The sequence below is a fragment of the Melanerpes formicivorus genome, unplaced genomic scaffold (assembly GCF_026170545.1).
Source record: "Melanerpes formicivorus ecotype bairdi unplaced genomic scaffold, bMelFor1.0.p_v2 SCAF_9, whole genome shotgun sequence".
Lineage (NCBI taxonomy): Eukaryota > Metazoa > Chordata > Aves > Piciformes > Picidae > Melanerpes > Melanerpes formicivorus.
In genome coordinates, this window is record NW_027142361.1 from 11,575,602 (window position 1) to 11,591,045 (window position 15,444).

Sequence of the window (15,444 nt, forward strand, 5' to 3'; positions counted from 1 at the left end):
ACTGAGCATTTCTGCTCTATCAGAAAGGCTGCTCATCCACTTTTCCAAATGTTACACTACGCAGGCAGGATGAGATCTCAGCCAAATTCACCCCATCACCACACTGCCTTTTCTCCTTTCAACTGCTGCGCCCAGGCCCGGTATCTTTGCCGGGCCTTGCCCATGGCAGTTGCTCGGGGGTCCGCAAAGAGAAAGGTCACCTTGGTGCTGCGGCCGGGCGACAGGTTAAGTACAGCGGGGCTACAGCGGCTGCGACCCCAACCATAGCCCCGGGCCTCGCCTACCGGCCGCGGCGTGTTGAGCTAAGGGTTATAGTTAGGCGGTGCGTGAGCGCTGAGGTATGCGCCGCCGCTCGCAGCGGGGCCTTGTGGGTAAGGGCGGCCGCCTCTGCGGCGCGAGGCCGGGGGAGGAGGCGGCTCGGGCCGGGCCGGGTGCAGCGGTAGCAGCGTGCGCGGGCGGGAGGCGGCCGCACCATGGAGTGAGGCGAGGCCGGAAGGGATCGCGGCTCCCGCCGGAGCAGAAGACCAGGTGGAGGAGAGGAGGCCAGACTCCGACTCCGACGCCACGGCAGTCGCTTCTCCCTTCCCTTCCCGCCTCCTTCCGCCCTCCCAGGGGGCGTTCGGTCGGTGCGATGGCCCGGCCGCAGGCTGGCAGCGGGCAGTGAGCCGGCGACTGCTGAGGGACGCCCCGAGCAGGGGGAGAGGCGGGGGCACGGCGGGAAGCGCTCCTTCCCTCCTACATCTTTCCTCCCTCTCCCCGCACCCGGGCGGAGCAGTAGTCGCTTCCCTGCGCTCTTCATGTCCGGGTGGCCGCTAAGCGGCCAACGGCAGCGCGCTGCCCTCTGCTCCCGCCTTGCTGTCCAAACTCGGCCCGCCACGGCCCCCGCCCTTCTCCGGCCTCTGCGCCTCCCTAGGCCCCGAGCCGGCTCGCCCGGCGACTTCGCTCAGTCCTTTCCTTCTCGACAGCGGGGGATGGGCCGCCGCCGCTAGGCGGGCCGGAGGATGAGCCAGCAGCCGGCGGTGAAGATGTCGGCGGCTTCCCTCACGGCGGAGGCGCTGGACTCTGCGGCGGGGATGCTTGAGGGCCGTCAGAGGAAACTGGAGTCCATGATCCGCGACCCGCGCTCGCCGGTCAACGTGGAGAGCCTACTGGTGAGGGGGACGGCCGGGCCGCGCCGCTGGGGGAAGCGCCTGGCGGGGTAACAAAGGGAACACTGCCATCACTGCGGGCGGGCGGGAGGAGGAAGGAAGGAAGGAAAGGGCTCTCGCGTCCTGGAGGAGCTTTCTTGGGGGAGAACGAAGGCTCCTTTCCCGGGCAGGGGTGGGGGGCGACGCCTCTCCACGCCCCCGGCCGGGCTACCGGCGATGGGGGCCGAAGGGCGCTCGGCCACCTAAGGGGAGGGCCCCGTCGGGCCGGGAGGTGGCAGGGAGCGGGCCCTTTCCCCCGGCGGCTGTTTGAGGGGGGGAGGGGGGTGTGGGTAGTGAAGGGAATGCGCTGAGAGCGAGAGCTCTCCGTTTAGGTACAGCTTATTTTGGGGAAAGTGAGGTATGTCTCTGGAAAAATCAGACATGGGGAGCAACGCGTCCTTTTTTTTTTTTTTTTTTTTTTTTTCCCCATCTGTCCAGTATCTTTTACTTTCACGCCTCCTAATCATATCGTGTCCCTTCCAAACGTGCCTGCCTTTGTGTGCTCTACTGGGCACCCACTACCTATCTTTTCAACCCTCCTGTAAAAGCGTCCTCTAGTGAAGTTGATATTTGCTGTGCGTTGTGGAAATAATTCAGGAAAAGGACACGCCTAAGGGAGAAATGTAACTGGGGAGTCCTGTGGGGTCACGTTTATTTTCCATTGGGGCAAATTGATTCGTCTGTCTCCCATTTCAGGTAGCAGTTTTCCATTTAAATGTATGAAATATAATTTCCTTTAGTAAGAAATCCATGCCCTCGGGAAGGAGTGGGAAGGGAGTTGTATTTTCCCATTTAGAACATCCAAACCCCGGAAAGACAGTGAAAGGGAGGAGTTATTATTATTGTTATAATTAATATTATTAGCGTTAATATCATTAGCATTATTATTATTATTTTATTTCCAGTTTATCTCAAGATTTTCAATCTTTCCTCAGAACAGAAATGGGGGGGGGGAAATCCCCAGTTCTTACAAGAGTTTCTCAAGGCACTGAGTTTTTGGTGGTGTCTTTTTGTTGTTTGTTTGGTTTTCTTTCATAGTTTCATAGTTTCATTCAGGGTTGGAAGGGACCACAAGGATCATCTAGTTCCAACCCCCCTGCCATGGGCAGGGACACCCCACACTAGATCAGGCTGGACAGAGCCTCATCCAGCCTGGTCTTAAACACCCCCAGGGACGGGGCCTCGACCACCTCCCTGGACAACCCATTCCAGGGTTTCACCACTCTCATGGTGAAGAACCTCCTCCTCACATCCAGCCTGAATCTCCCCACCTCCAGCTTCATTCCATTCCCCCTAGTCCTATCACTACCTGAGATCTTGAGAAGTCCTTCCCCAGCCTTCCTATAGGCCCCCCTCAGATACTGGAAGGCCACAATTAGGTCTCCTCGGAGCCTTCTCTTCTGCAGACTGTACAGCCCCAACTCCTTCAGTCTGTCCTCATAGGAGAGGTGCTCCAGCCCTCTGATCATCCTCGTGGCCCTTCTCTGGACACGTTCCAGCACCTCCACATCCCTCCTGTAATAGGGGCTCCAGAACTGGACACAGTACTCCAGGTGGGGTCTCACCAGGGCTGAGTAGAGGGGGAGGATCACCTCCCTCGACCTGCTAGCCACACTTCTCCTGATGCAGCCCAGGATCTGATTGGCTTTGCGGGCTGCAAGTGCACACTGAGAGCTCATGTTGAGCTTTTTGTCCACCAGCACCCCCAAGTCTCTCTCCTCAGGGCTACCCTCCAGCCAGTCACTGCCCAGCCTGTATTTGTGCCTGGGATTGCCTCGACCCAGATGCAGGACCCTGCACTTGCTCTTATTGAACTTCATGAGGTTGGCCTGTGCCCACCTCTCCAGCCTGTCAAGGTCCCTCTGGATGGCCTCCCTTCCCTCCAGTGTGTCTGCTGCACCACACAGCTTGGTGTCATCAGCAAACTTGCTGAGGGTGCACTCAATGCCACTGTCCATGTCCCCCACAAAGATGTTGAATAAGACAGGTCCCAGGACTGATCCCTGAGGGACTCCACTTGTCACTGGCCTCCACTGGGACATGGAGCCATTGACAGCCACTCTTTGGGTGCGGCCATCAAGCCAGTTCCTTATCCATCTAGTGGTCCACCAATCAAACCCATGTGTCACCAGTTTGGAGACCAGGATGTGGTGCGGGACAGTGTCGAAGGCTTTGCTCAGGTCCAGGTAAACGACATCAGTTGCTCGCCCCTCATCTATTAATTTTGTCACCTGCTCATAGAAGGCCACCAGGTTGGTCAGGCAGGATTTGCCCTTCAAATGACTTATTTCTGTTTAGCCAAAAATACAGGGTCTGACTGAACAGTATGTGTGCCTGTGCTGTGTACAGAGTATAGGAATTTCCTATAACATCTGAAAAATGTTCTTCTTGAGGCTTTGGTACTGTATTGCGCCTTTCATTAGATGTTCATAATGACAGCCATAGTGGTCAATGAAGGGGAGTGGGAAACAGTACTACATATCTAACTGGATTCAGATAAGTTTTTGCTTAGGCCAAAGCAAGGAAAGCTGCCTCTGGGCTTTGCTCCCAGCATTTTCACTTTGGTATTTTGCTAGGAAAACTTTGACCTGTATCCAAAAAAGACCAGTTAAAAATAGTACAGTCATTCTGAAAAATGCATCAGGTTAATACTTAACCCCATGTCATAGTTTGGGCTGGGTGCCCTCTGCTACAGGGGTGTTTCCTGTGTCCAGAAGTCCAGCCCAGTGGGTGGACGCAGGAAATTAGGTTATTTCCTACCATGATCCCTTGCACCACTATAAGTTTCACGGCGGGGTCTGGCACTTCCTCTTTCCTTCCTCTTCGCCACCCGGTAACTGGGGGAGAGATCTCCCAGCCATGGGCCTGGTTAGGCCCAAGGCCATGGGGGGATGGGCAGTCTCAGATCTGGCCAGCTGAGACTAGCCTAGCAGTGTGGGGGGGGGAAGGAGGAGCCCTGGGGGTTTTGGGTGCACCCTCAGGTGGGGATGGGATCTTTCTGGGTCTGTTTTGGGGTTCTTGTCACTGTGTTTCTAGTTCTTTGCACGCACTCACTGTTCTCTATTTAAACTTTCCATCACTTTTGCAATCTGTTTGAGTCGTCATTTCTGCGCATGGTGGGGAGGGGGTTTGCCCCAATCCATTACACCCCAGTAGACTTCTTCACACTCTCTGCTATTTTGCTCACCAGTGTGTTTCTTTTATTCTCTTGCTTCCTCTGCCTTGTACATAGATTAGATACACTAAAAGCTGTTTATGGAGAAAAATTCTTATTGCAATATTAAGATTAGGTTGCCTGGCATTTCATTTTTTGGGATTGTTGTTGTTGGTTGTGTTTGTTTTAAATGTTTTGTTTGCTGATGGTGTAGGCCACTTCATGTAATGTGTTGGATAAGTTGTCAAACCACGGTGTTATCTGGATTGTAAATGCCTTTTTTTTTTTTTTTTAATAGTAAAGGCCATCACTTTGTTTTTTTGCACTTTGTGAGTATTGTGTAAACATTGACCGCAAGTAAAATATGATGCTAATCAATCCAATAGCCTATTTTCAGGATACACAAACATGGATTCAGCATTTCTGTGTATGAAATAAAGAACTATTTGAAGTTTATGTATTATTCTTGTTTAGGAAATTTGCAACAGATATGCTGTGAAAGCCTTTTCTTTTGGACTTCAGTATTTTTGCATTATGCTGATTGCTATGATTTTGTATTGGCATTCTGCTAGACAGTCTGAGTATGAAAACTTAATTTTCAAATTGCAAAATTTACTTGTTTACTAAACAGCTCACTTTGAGTCTATAGTATCATAAATTGAAATATGTTTTCAGTTAAAAGTAAAAATACAGTCGCAGAAACTAATAGTCAAGGAAAACATCTGAAAAAGACTAGCTGGAATGCCACTATTTCATCCTCCAAAAATAACATAACCAAAACTAAAAATGTGGAATGGAATTCAAAATAGAATTCATTTCCTTACACTGTAAAAAGTCATAAACAGCTGCTGTTCTGCATTTTGTGTGCATGCTTTATTTTTGGGAAGCCATAAAAAGTGAAAATACTAACTGTTAATCTGCAACACATGGTACAAATTTGAAAGATTTGAAGAGCTGAGATAATAAACTGTCTTTCTCTAGATACCAAGTTCCACTGCCTAATGAGACAATTTATTTAGTGGTTTTAAGTGAAGATATATTTTTTTTTGTGTGCCTACCTGACCACAGGATGGCTGACCATATCCATCTGTTTCTTCACCATGAAGACAAATACATTGGTATTCTCTTCCCATCCCCCACAGGGGCTCAAGAGAGATTGTTATAATATTCTGGTGTGATTTTTTTGCTTTATTGTATGCTCTAACACTTGTCTGTTTATGCCTGTGTTGAGCATGATCATTTGTGTTTGATTAAAATATATCTTTGAAAAAGACATGCAGTCTCAATTCAGAGGCATTATGAGATGGAGAACATGCCACTTAATTTGTCCTGGTGGTTAGTTATTAAGAGAAAATAAAGGAAAATGGTGTAAAAATGCAAATTGAAATGTGTGACATGATTATCACTTTCCTTTTTCTGCTGAATTTAACAACAACATCAGAGGGCTTCTACTCATTAGCATGGTTCAAATGCATAGCCTGTACTTGATGGGTTTCTTCTGGGGTTGGTTGGACAAAGATTAAAATGGGAATGCTAGAACAGTATACACTGTTCCATGGTAGGTTTCAGAAAAGACATCTACAAAGGGAAGTGGTTTTTGCAACCTCCTTTAGGCATCCACTGAGTGGTTTTTTTTTCCTCTTTTCTCATTGTATGATGTTGAAAGCCTGTGTTACGTTGCCTATGCCAAGATAAATAACTTTTTTATTTGTCACAGCTTTCTGTGATATGATCTCTTGCTCTTTTTGGTCATGTAACATTGCATTAGTGGTTCTGAAAACCTGTTTTGTACATTACATTTAGATCGTGCAGATCACTTTGCAAAACTACTTTATTCTTATTATTTGCTCTTCTGAAGGTTTGTATCATTCACTACTTTAATGAAGTGACATTTTTAAGTATACTGCATGTACACAGTGATAGTAGTGCTTAATGGTATTTGACCTTCAGTGATCTATAAGAAACCCTTCTATAAATACATTCCTACCAAATAGTTCCTAGTTGACAGCTACATATAAGAAGAGCTTAAGGGTTCTTAAATACATATGTATATTTATTCTTTTGCATATATGCTCTATAGATAGTATTAACTGAGTTATTTTATGTAGTATTAAATACACGTTCTAGGTGTTAGCAGAATGCTTCATGTGTTTGAAAACTATAGCAGATAGATCAGTGTTGGCTGTGTAAAACTAATTCAGGTCTACACTTCTTTGCCTTAAGTAATTGTATCACTTCAGCACATGCTGAACCCAACTTAAGTTTTATGGTGGTGACTAACAGCTCTGATAAATCTTACCATTCTCCTCTCTGCACTTGTCTTTGTTCTGCTGGAGCTGCAGTTGAGTACAGTTGCATAGAGAAAGTAACTGGTGCTCTGCCCTTGGTTTTGTCCAGTGCAAGCCTAAGATTTTAGTGTTAAGGTTAAACCTTGACGTTACACTAGAGATGCAAAGTGTTAAGTATCTGCTGCCTGCTCAGCTATGGTTGTGTCAGTCTTTGAAAGGAGTTCTTAAAACTGCTAATTATGTAGTGCAGCAGTGAAATTGTGAGCTCAGTGCTGGGCTACACTGGGAACACATTCAGGGCAGACTAAGAATGGAGGGGTGATTATTAGGAGAGTTCTTAAGACACCAAAACTGAACTAATTTACTATTTATTTGTTAGAATAAAATTGACAGGCAAACTGTATTGATACTGGTTTGAACATACATAGACATACATAGCTGATCATTGTAATTGAGATCTTAGAATTTTATTCCTAATGAAAAGTGGGTTGCAGATACTGCTGTGACTCTTATTCTTTCAGTAGGTGCATCTGTCCATAGCAATCTCCTCAACTGGTTGATGGCAACTTTATACCAAGAGTGTTCATCACTAGGTTGAGCTCGGTTAATACAGGGTCTCCAGGTCATCATGGCTGACACACATATATCCCTTTGCAGGACTTTGAGCTTTCAACCTGTTGAATATTTCATATGAAAGCTGTCTTATTTTTCTAAATTTATTGCCACATGATTTGAACCAGTAAGAACAATCTGCTGTGAGTCAGTAAGCACAGAGAACTGAAAAAATAGCAGTTAGCAGGATCTGATCTGATATTTGTTGCCCAGTGAGTAGTCCAAAAGTCAAGTGATTCTCTGTTCTTGCAGAAATATTTTTCTTATTTTTTTATAGCTATTTTGCTGTTATTTCTCTTAGATTCTGATTATTTCTGTAAATTTTCTATTTTTGTCTGTAATTTCAGAACTAGTGCAGAGATGAAAAAGATGATTTTTAAAGAAACAGGATTGTCTTTCATCCATTATTCTCATGTGATGGATTTATATATAGCAATATAGTTAACTAGAAAAGGACAGTTCTATTTTCTGACAGGTTTAGGTGTTCTTGTATTCTAGTTCATTCCACACTAGGATTAAAGCATTTCACTTATTTAAGAAAGGAAAAAAGACAGTTTGCTCAGCTTCAATGCTTTTACTGCCACATGTGAGATGTGTTTGGCTTTTGCATGTACATTCACAAGAATGTTCACTCCCAATATTTCATCTGTATGGATCATATGAGAGTGGGTCATTAGTATCCTTTAGTTGTTCAGTTTCTGTAACAACTCAAGGGGGGGGGGGGGGGGAAATCCAGACAGCAATAGTATCAAATTAACACAGTTCTCTTCTGCTTTATACATGGTGAAATAAAAAATTGGGAACTCTTCGCTTTTCCAAATATTAGTAGTCTCAGTGTCAGTAGGAGAATGTGTGCCAGTGCTGATTAAAACATGAGTTTTTAAGTACATTTCAGTTTTTAATAGAAGAGCCATGCCAAAGTATTTGGCTATTTGCCTAATAATGCAATCCATAACAAAAGCTGACTAATTTAAAAATGCTAGCACAGTAACCAATCTCTGCAGCTATCAGTTGATGATTTCTTGCCAGTGTTTGATTTACAAAATATGACTGGAATTATATCACTGCCCCCAAGTAGCTGACCTTTGCTTTTAAGGATGAAAATTGCTGAAACTTGGTAGTAGAGCTTTACATAAAGAATACAGATGTAAAAGAAGAATAAAATATTTTTCAATAACCCATAAGGAAGATGTTTGGTTTTTTGATGGGAGAATGCTATGTTTTGTTCCAAGGTCGTTCTAAACAGTTATACTGAAAAGCAACAAATGTTTCTGTTACCAAATTTATTTTCAATACTTTTTCTCTTGGTACATCCCATTGGTTAAGAACAAGAATACTATGTTTATATTGGCAGTCTTTGCTAGTAATAAACTTATTTTAATGAGTCTTTCGCTATGTAAACAGAGCACTGAATGTAATGCTCGGTTCTGAAGCCATATTTACTGTGCGAGAAGCTTTTGCTGCTACAATAGTGAAATGTCAAAACACTTCCTGCATTGCCAGAAGCAGTGTCTTCAAAGCCAGTGACAGTTCAGCTTCTTTAGAGCAGGTGAAGCATCACTTGTAATCTTATAGTAATTCCCTGCTAACAGTGTTCTAAGACCATATGGTTTAAACAGTGACTTGGACACTCCCTAATGTACAGAGGTTTGGAAGGTTGTGATTCTGATAATTTTATCCAAATTTCAGTGGGTTGGATCATCTCAAACAGTAACAGATGCTTATGTGGTGTGGACGTAGCTTTTTCTGGTTTGGTTGGGATTTTTTTTCTCTGTTCATCTGCTATTGATACAGCTATTAAAAGAGTCACTTTAATTTTTTGTTGTTTTGTTTCACACAAAAGGATGGATGCAGATTTCTTCACTGGCTTGTGAAACATCCCCCCTGTTCAATCTCTGCCTCAGTTGTTGTAGGCTCTGGAAGATGATAGACATGAGAAGGAAACCAGTGTGCCTATCACACATGGGCATTTTTTCATTATTCTCATCTTTCATTGATTTTATTTTATGTAGAATGATTTACCTATACCAAATCTTTTGAAAATGGTCACCAATCACATAGTTTGTGTTTTCCCTGTGGGTTTTGATGTTAGTGTGTGGCGTTTCTACTCTAATTAATTTTTGTTAGGATGGTGTTCCAAGTGGTACAGAAAGAGGGATAAATGATGACAAGGATGGTGTGCAGGAAAGTCTGAACTCTGATTAGTGTATTTCATCAGACAAATTTTTCTTTGTTCCCATCTGTAGGAAATGGAGATGATAGAGCTTTTTTTTCTTAAAAACCTATATTGGAGAAGAATTTAATATTTAGAATTAATTTCAGTAATTAAAAAAAAAATGATCATACAGAAATGTCATGTCAAAGTATATTATTGTGAATCATAAGGATTTAGATAACTAGCTGATTTATTGCCTCTTGACTGTTCTGAATCATAGGTACTGATTATTCTGTGTTAAAGTAAAGAATAACAGGATTCATCATAAAGAAGGATAAAGTTTGGGTGACTCATGCTTTTATTCAGAAATAAATTAAGAGGAATTCCCATACAGATATGAAATAAGGTTTGAGCCACAATGAAAGAAGAAAAGATCACAGTATAACTAAGGTTGGAAGAGACCTCAAAGGTCATCGAGTCCAACCTATCAACACAGACCTCATGACTAGACCATGGCACCAAGTGCCACGTCCAATCTCCTCTTGAACACCTCCAGGGACGGTGACTCCACCACCTCCCTGGGCAGCACATTCCAATGAGGAACAACTTGCTCGGTGAAGAACTTTCTCCTCACTTTGAGTCTAAACCTCCCTTGGCGCAGCTTGAGACTGTGTCCCCTTGTTCTGGTGCTGGTTGCCTGGGAGAAGAGGCCAACCCCTTCCTGGCTACATCCACCTTTCAGGTAGTTGTAGAGAGCAATGAGGTCACCCCTGAGCCTCCTCTACTCCAGGCTAAACAATCCCAGCTCCCTCAACCTCTCCTCATAGGGCTTGTGCTCAAGGCCTCTCACCAGCCTTGTTGCCCTTCTCTGGACACGTTCAAGTGTTTCAATGTCCTTCTTAAACTGAGGGGCCCAGAACTGGACACAGTACTCAAGTTGTGGCCTAACCAATGCAGAGTACAGGGGCACAATGACTTCCCGGCTCCTGATAATCTTTACCAAATATTCTTTCTATTATTTTTAATAGTATTATTACCAAATAAATAAATAACTAGAAGGAAAATATGCTGAAGTTCCATTTTGTTCTTCCAAATGGTATTTAAAGTTTAACTAAAATCTTGATTACTCTTTAAAGGCTCTGGTGCATCAGCTGTTCTTTGTCCATGTTTGTCACTTGTGTTATAAGGAGTTATCCAAAGTCTGTACGTTAGTTGTTGATTAAATATCAGACATTGCTATCTCAACAGTGTTGATTTACCCTGGGATGATGTAGAGAAATTGTGGCAATGCCAGCGACGAGCAGTGTGAGCAATCTGGCAGTGCAGGCCTAGAGCCTGACATGGTGGTAGGCCACGCTCAGCATAAATGCAGAGCCAGCTAGCAGTGTAGCAAAACAGTGCTGTGCCTGCAGCATGTAACTAAAACAAGACACTGGTAGCTATAAACATGGACAGTTATCTTGGGACAACAGGACATGCACCTGCATCAACAACCTCGTTCTGTCATTAGTAGTTAGACTGTAATAGTGCGATGGGAACCAATGAAGCCATGCCAACAAGGCACTGCGAGTTTATATAAGTTGTAGCAGTTCCCTTGCTACGCACTTCTGCCTTTCCTGTCTCTTCTTCTTCTACACTTTACTGTGCTATACTCGCACTACAGGCCTCACCATAGGACTGCACCTCAGGCCCGCACCATAGGCCTGCAACACTGGAACAATAAAGGAACAATACTCGATCATATTGGTCAGCCGTATTGATTCTAATCTCCGTCCCCCATATCTGGCGCCCAAATACACCTGAACTCTTGGGCAAGGGATCCTCGGACTACGATACTGACCGACTCAGCATAAAGAGGTACTTCCGAGCGGTACGGAAAGCCGGTCGAATAGCACTGTCCCGGTGCTGGAAAAATTAGCAGTGCGCGCTCAAAAAGGAAGTGAATCTCACCCTGGCCTGGTGAGCGACCGGGGACGGGCAAGGGGAAGCACACCACGAAACAGAAGAGGCTGTGCTAAACGCCCTCCACCTATCCTCTCCGTGAGAGGTATTACTGGCAATCCTGGGATCTTAAAAGGGCTATTCATCTGAGCCCTGAGTCATCCCCACAGCAATAAGCTTTTACTTCCGAAGCATGGGACGAAATTGCAGCCTGGTTGTGGGATGAGGTGCTACATACTTAAAAGAGGAGCTTTTCGCTATAGCACCGTGTGATGGATCGTCATGTACATTGCAATCGAAAAAAGCAGAGCAGTCTACTCCCGATTCAGCTGCTGCGGTGTTTGGTTCTAACTGAGACGAGAAAGGGAGACTCGGAAGGCACCCCCCACCCTCCGCCCCCCTCCTCTCTCCCTGCACATCGTCTGCCACTCCGTCAGCATCCTCCTCTCAATTTCAATTGCCCGCTACTTCTTCTACATGAATTGCAGTTCTCTTATTACCGTCCTTTTGCGTGGAAAAATCTGCTCCTGCCACGTCAATAGCAGCAGAAGCGAATCCTGATCGAACTGGTAAGGCACGTGAAATCAAAATGGAGGTTGCTACGCATTAGGAATTGGACAAAGAAGACGCCACCTCTGCCATCTTGGCAAGCACACCGTGTTTATTAAGACACTACCACAGCCGTCCGTACCCAGCAGAGAAACCCATTAAAACAAAAAACAAACAAAAAAAAAAAAACCGGCGAAACCTGTGGCTTGGCATTTTCGATCCCCTTCATGAACATCTTCCTCTGATACCATCAGCGACGGCTTGGACTTGGAAGATGAGAGGACGGACGCTGGGAAGCCAGACAGTGCAAACTCTGCCCTGCAACTCCTCTTAGGAAAAAAAAATGGAGTGCTTGGAGACTCGCGATGGCAGCATTCTCGCGAGCCCCGGCCGCCCTGATGGTGGCCCCCACAACCCCAGCAGCGCTCAGCCCTGCGGCGCCCACGCCAACGGCGCCCCACACCCCGCCAGCTCTCCTGGCGACGCCTCCCGCAACCCCCTATGGCCCCCGCGAGTACCAGCAGCTCCGATCAAGCGGCATCGACTGACTCACCGCTGATACCAGCACTGACACCGGCAGCGGCCCCGGCTCCAGCCACCCTCACGGCACACTAGCGGCCCCTTCCCCCCAGTGGTTTCAGCTGCGCCACACCCCCCCCCCGCCTCCTACATTCCAGACGTTATCAGCAGAGTATAGCACACCGATGGAGATTTCAATTGAGTCCCGATGGGACGATCGGGAGGTGGGAGGGACAGGGAACTGTCCTGCTGTGCTGGTGGAAAGGTATTGTGGGAAATGTAGTCATAGATGGAGTATCTGTAGAAAGTTAACAATGACTATGGCAATCTCTGGACTGACAAATGTTAAAGGAAGCTAGACAAGCTATAGCTACCTATGGGCTACAGTCAGGATACACAACTGCTGTAATCTATCAGTTGTTTTCAACACATTTGTTAATCCCTTTTGACACACACATGTCAGCAAATGGTGTTTATTACGTGGTCTGAGAGCGATCATGGAGGAGGTGGGTGCCTTACAACCTGGCCTCCCAACTCCCAGTCCCCACAAATTGGGACCTGATTATTATTCATTTGAAGGATCGTTTTCTTTACAATTTGCTTATACCCGGAGGACTTGACAAAGTCTGCATCTACTGAGTCATCGATTAAGGCAGACTCCACCCACCAATATCAATGGGTAGCCTCAAGGCACTCTTTTCCCACTTAGATAGACCCAATGTGAATTTCTCATGTATAAGTCTATGGATGATATTCTGATTGCAACAAAAAAGTTACATCCTAAGACAGTGCTCTCTGAGTTTCAGCCCCTGTCAGCAAGCAGAGACTTCAAAGTCACACCCCCTTAGACCTTGCAACTTTTCAATTAAGTAGCAATTCACTTGCAAATGCCTTGGAAGCCACGCCCCGGCAGCCAGCAGACCCTTTACAAGGTGTCACCACTAACCATCTCACTGGGGCGAGATCTTTGCCAGATCTTATCAGCAATTGCAGCTTCCTGAGAAGGCTTTGCAGTTAAGTCAGGATTTAGTGATCAAAGAGTGGTCCAGAATCCAGGACAATAACTCTGATCCTGGGCTTTCCACTACTCAGCAGGGTCTAACAGGGACACTTGGTTCCTTTGTCAATACCATCCCTTACATAGGGCATTCAATACATTCAGACCTGACTCATGATATGAAGGTAAAAATGCTGGATATTTTGGCATTTGACAATGCTAATGAAGAAGCTAAACAGGTTCTCAGCATTTTATCAACAGGTGCCACTGTCTCATGACTACAGGTTGCCACAAGGAATGAAGCATCGACAAACAGCAATGTATCTAGCCACGGCCATAGAAGCAGTTTTGAAATCACCAGTACGACCACCGCACAAAGGAAACAACCTGGGTGGAAATCATCGTGCCTCTGAGAAACCTAGGTACCTTAAATCAAAGTGCCAGACTGTGGGACAGACTCGAAAGTGTCGCAGACCTAATCATTTTACTCCAGACTGTGGCATGCAGGGAAGCTGCTCCTGCAGCGTGAATATACCCTGCGCGACGACACCAAACCAGGGTGCTTGGAGAGCGCCCCCCTCCCAACCCCCTGCCCCTTCTGGCAGCGCATATCGGACCTGACAACAGCCGCATATCACTTTTGTATCCACAAAGTGCTGTTGAGTTCAATTGGCACGGTCCTTTGGGTCACAGACCCTGTTCTCTGTTAATTGGCAGATTGTCTACCTCTAGACAGGGCATCCTTATAATTCCTGGTTCAATACATTCTGATTATGACTGGGCTATGAAAATTATGCTCTATACCATTGCCCCTCCTGTTAGCACTCTTGTTGGGACAGGAATTGCTCAGCTAATACCATCTGAGTCCCGAGTGCCTAAAACTTCTAACAGGATCCAAGGGCAAGAAGGCTCGGGTTCCACCAATATGCCTAATACCTTATTAGCCCTAGAAATCCAAAAGGGAAAACTGGAACAAATTGTAACTGTCAGACACCCTTGTGGACAAATTATACAATTTTCAATTATTGTGGATACTGGAGACGATGTCATCATTATACCTAGTCATAAATGGAATGGTCACTAGCCATTGTTCATGGCAAATGTTGAAGTCATGAGTTTAAAAGGTATCCAAACAACCTGGGTTAGCAAAGAGCCAGTGCAATTAGCTTTTAACTACAGCAAATCAATCACTGTAAGGCCGTACGTGTTAACCCTTCCAGTTGCTCTATTGGGCTAGGCGCAAAACTCGTTACTGCTCCTTCTCTGTAGCGGCTACTGGTCAGCAACCAACCCTTAAATTAAAATGGAAAACACATAATCCAGTATGGGTGGAACAATGGTCGTTCAGATACCATAGGCTGCAAGTCATTAAGACCCTAATACAGAAACAATAGCAACTAGGGTACACCTTGCTAACCCTAACCCCTACCCCCACCCCCAGAAAAGGGAGGATTTTCTGGTATGACTCTTGCCAACCAAAGCTCTGCTCTGATTTAAAGTTACAGTGCTAATTTCTTCATTTCTGATTGCAATGTCCTTAAGAGATTTGTTATTTAGAGTTTTGCTAAGTTTTCCTGGTAAGCATAATGAATGGTAAGCATTTGGTAGTTACAGATGCCTAATACATAGTAATTGTAGTAAGGTGTAAGTACTTAGTAATGAGTTCGCATTGTAAAAGTTTCTTTTGGTTCCAACCTTCTTAGTTGTGTGCCTAGGCATTTCAAAGGAGCTCCATGTAATATAGTTAAGATTTGTAATAAATAGGTATTCATTTTTAAAAGTATTCCTTAGCTAAGGTAATGTGTTTATATTTCCTTCTTAGACATAGACTAGAAAAAATAAAAAAAAGAAAAAAAAAAAAAGGTAAACGAGAAGGTAACAATTGCAAAGAAAAAATGTAAATGTAGAAATATATAACAAAAGTACAAAAACTGTGGATACAAAACATAGAGTACTAAATAACAGAATAATAATAAAAAAGAAGGAGAACAATTAAAATAAAATTTTAAAAATAAATATGACACACTGAAAAATCATAAGGG

At 44.9% G+C, this 15,444-nt stretch overlaps 1 protein-coding gene across 4 annotated transcripts in view; it reads left to right on the top strand.

Moving 5' to 3' along the window:
- The first annotated feature begins 386 nt into the window (after positions 1-386).
- ROCK2 (Rho associated coiled-coil containing protein kinase 2) overlaps positions 387-15,444 on the top strand; it is a 168,688-nt gene continuing 153,630 nt past the window's right edge. The window contains exons 1-2 of one of the 4 annotated variants that reach the window (XM_068143024.1): positions 387-528; positions 966-1,151. In XM_068143024.1, coding sequence (XP_067999125.1) covers positions 1,002-1,151 — 150 coding nt within the window. In that variant the 5' untranslated portion in view covers positions 387-528; positions 966-1,001. Of the gene's footprint in view, positions 1,152-15,444 lie in introns of all 4 variants that reach the window. The other 3 variants (XM_068143023.1, XM_068143025.1, XM_068143026.1) reach the window with 3 other exon arrangements.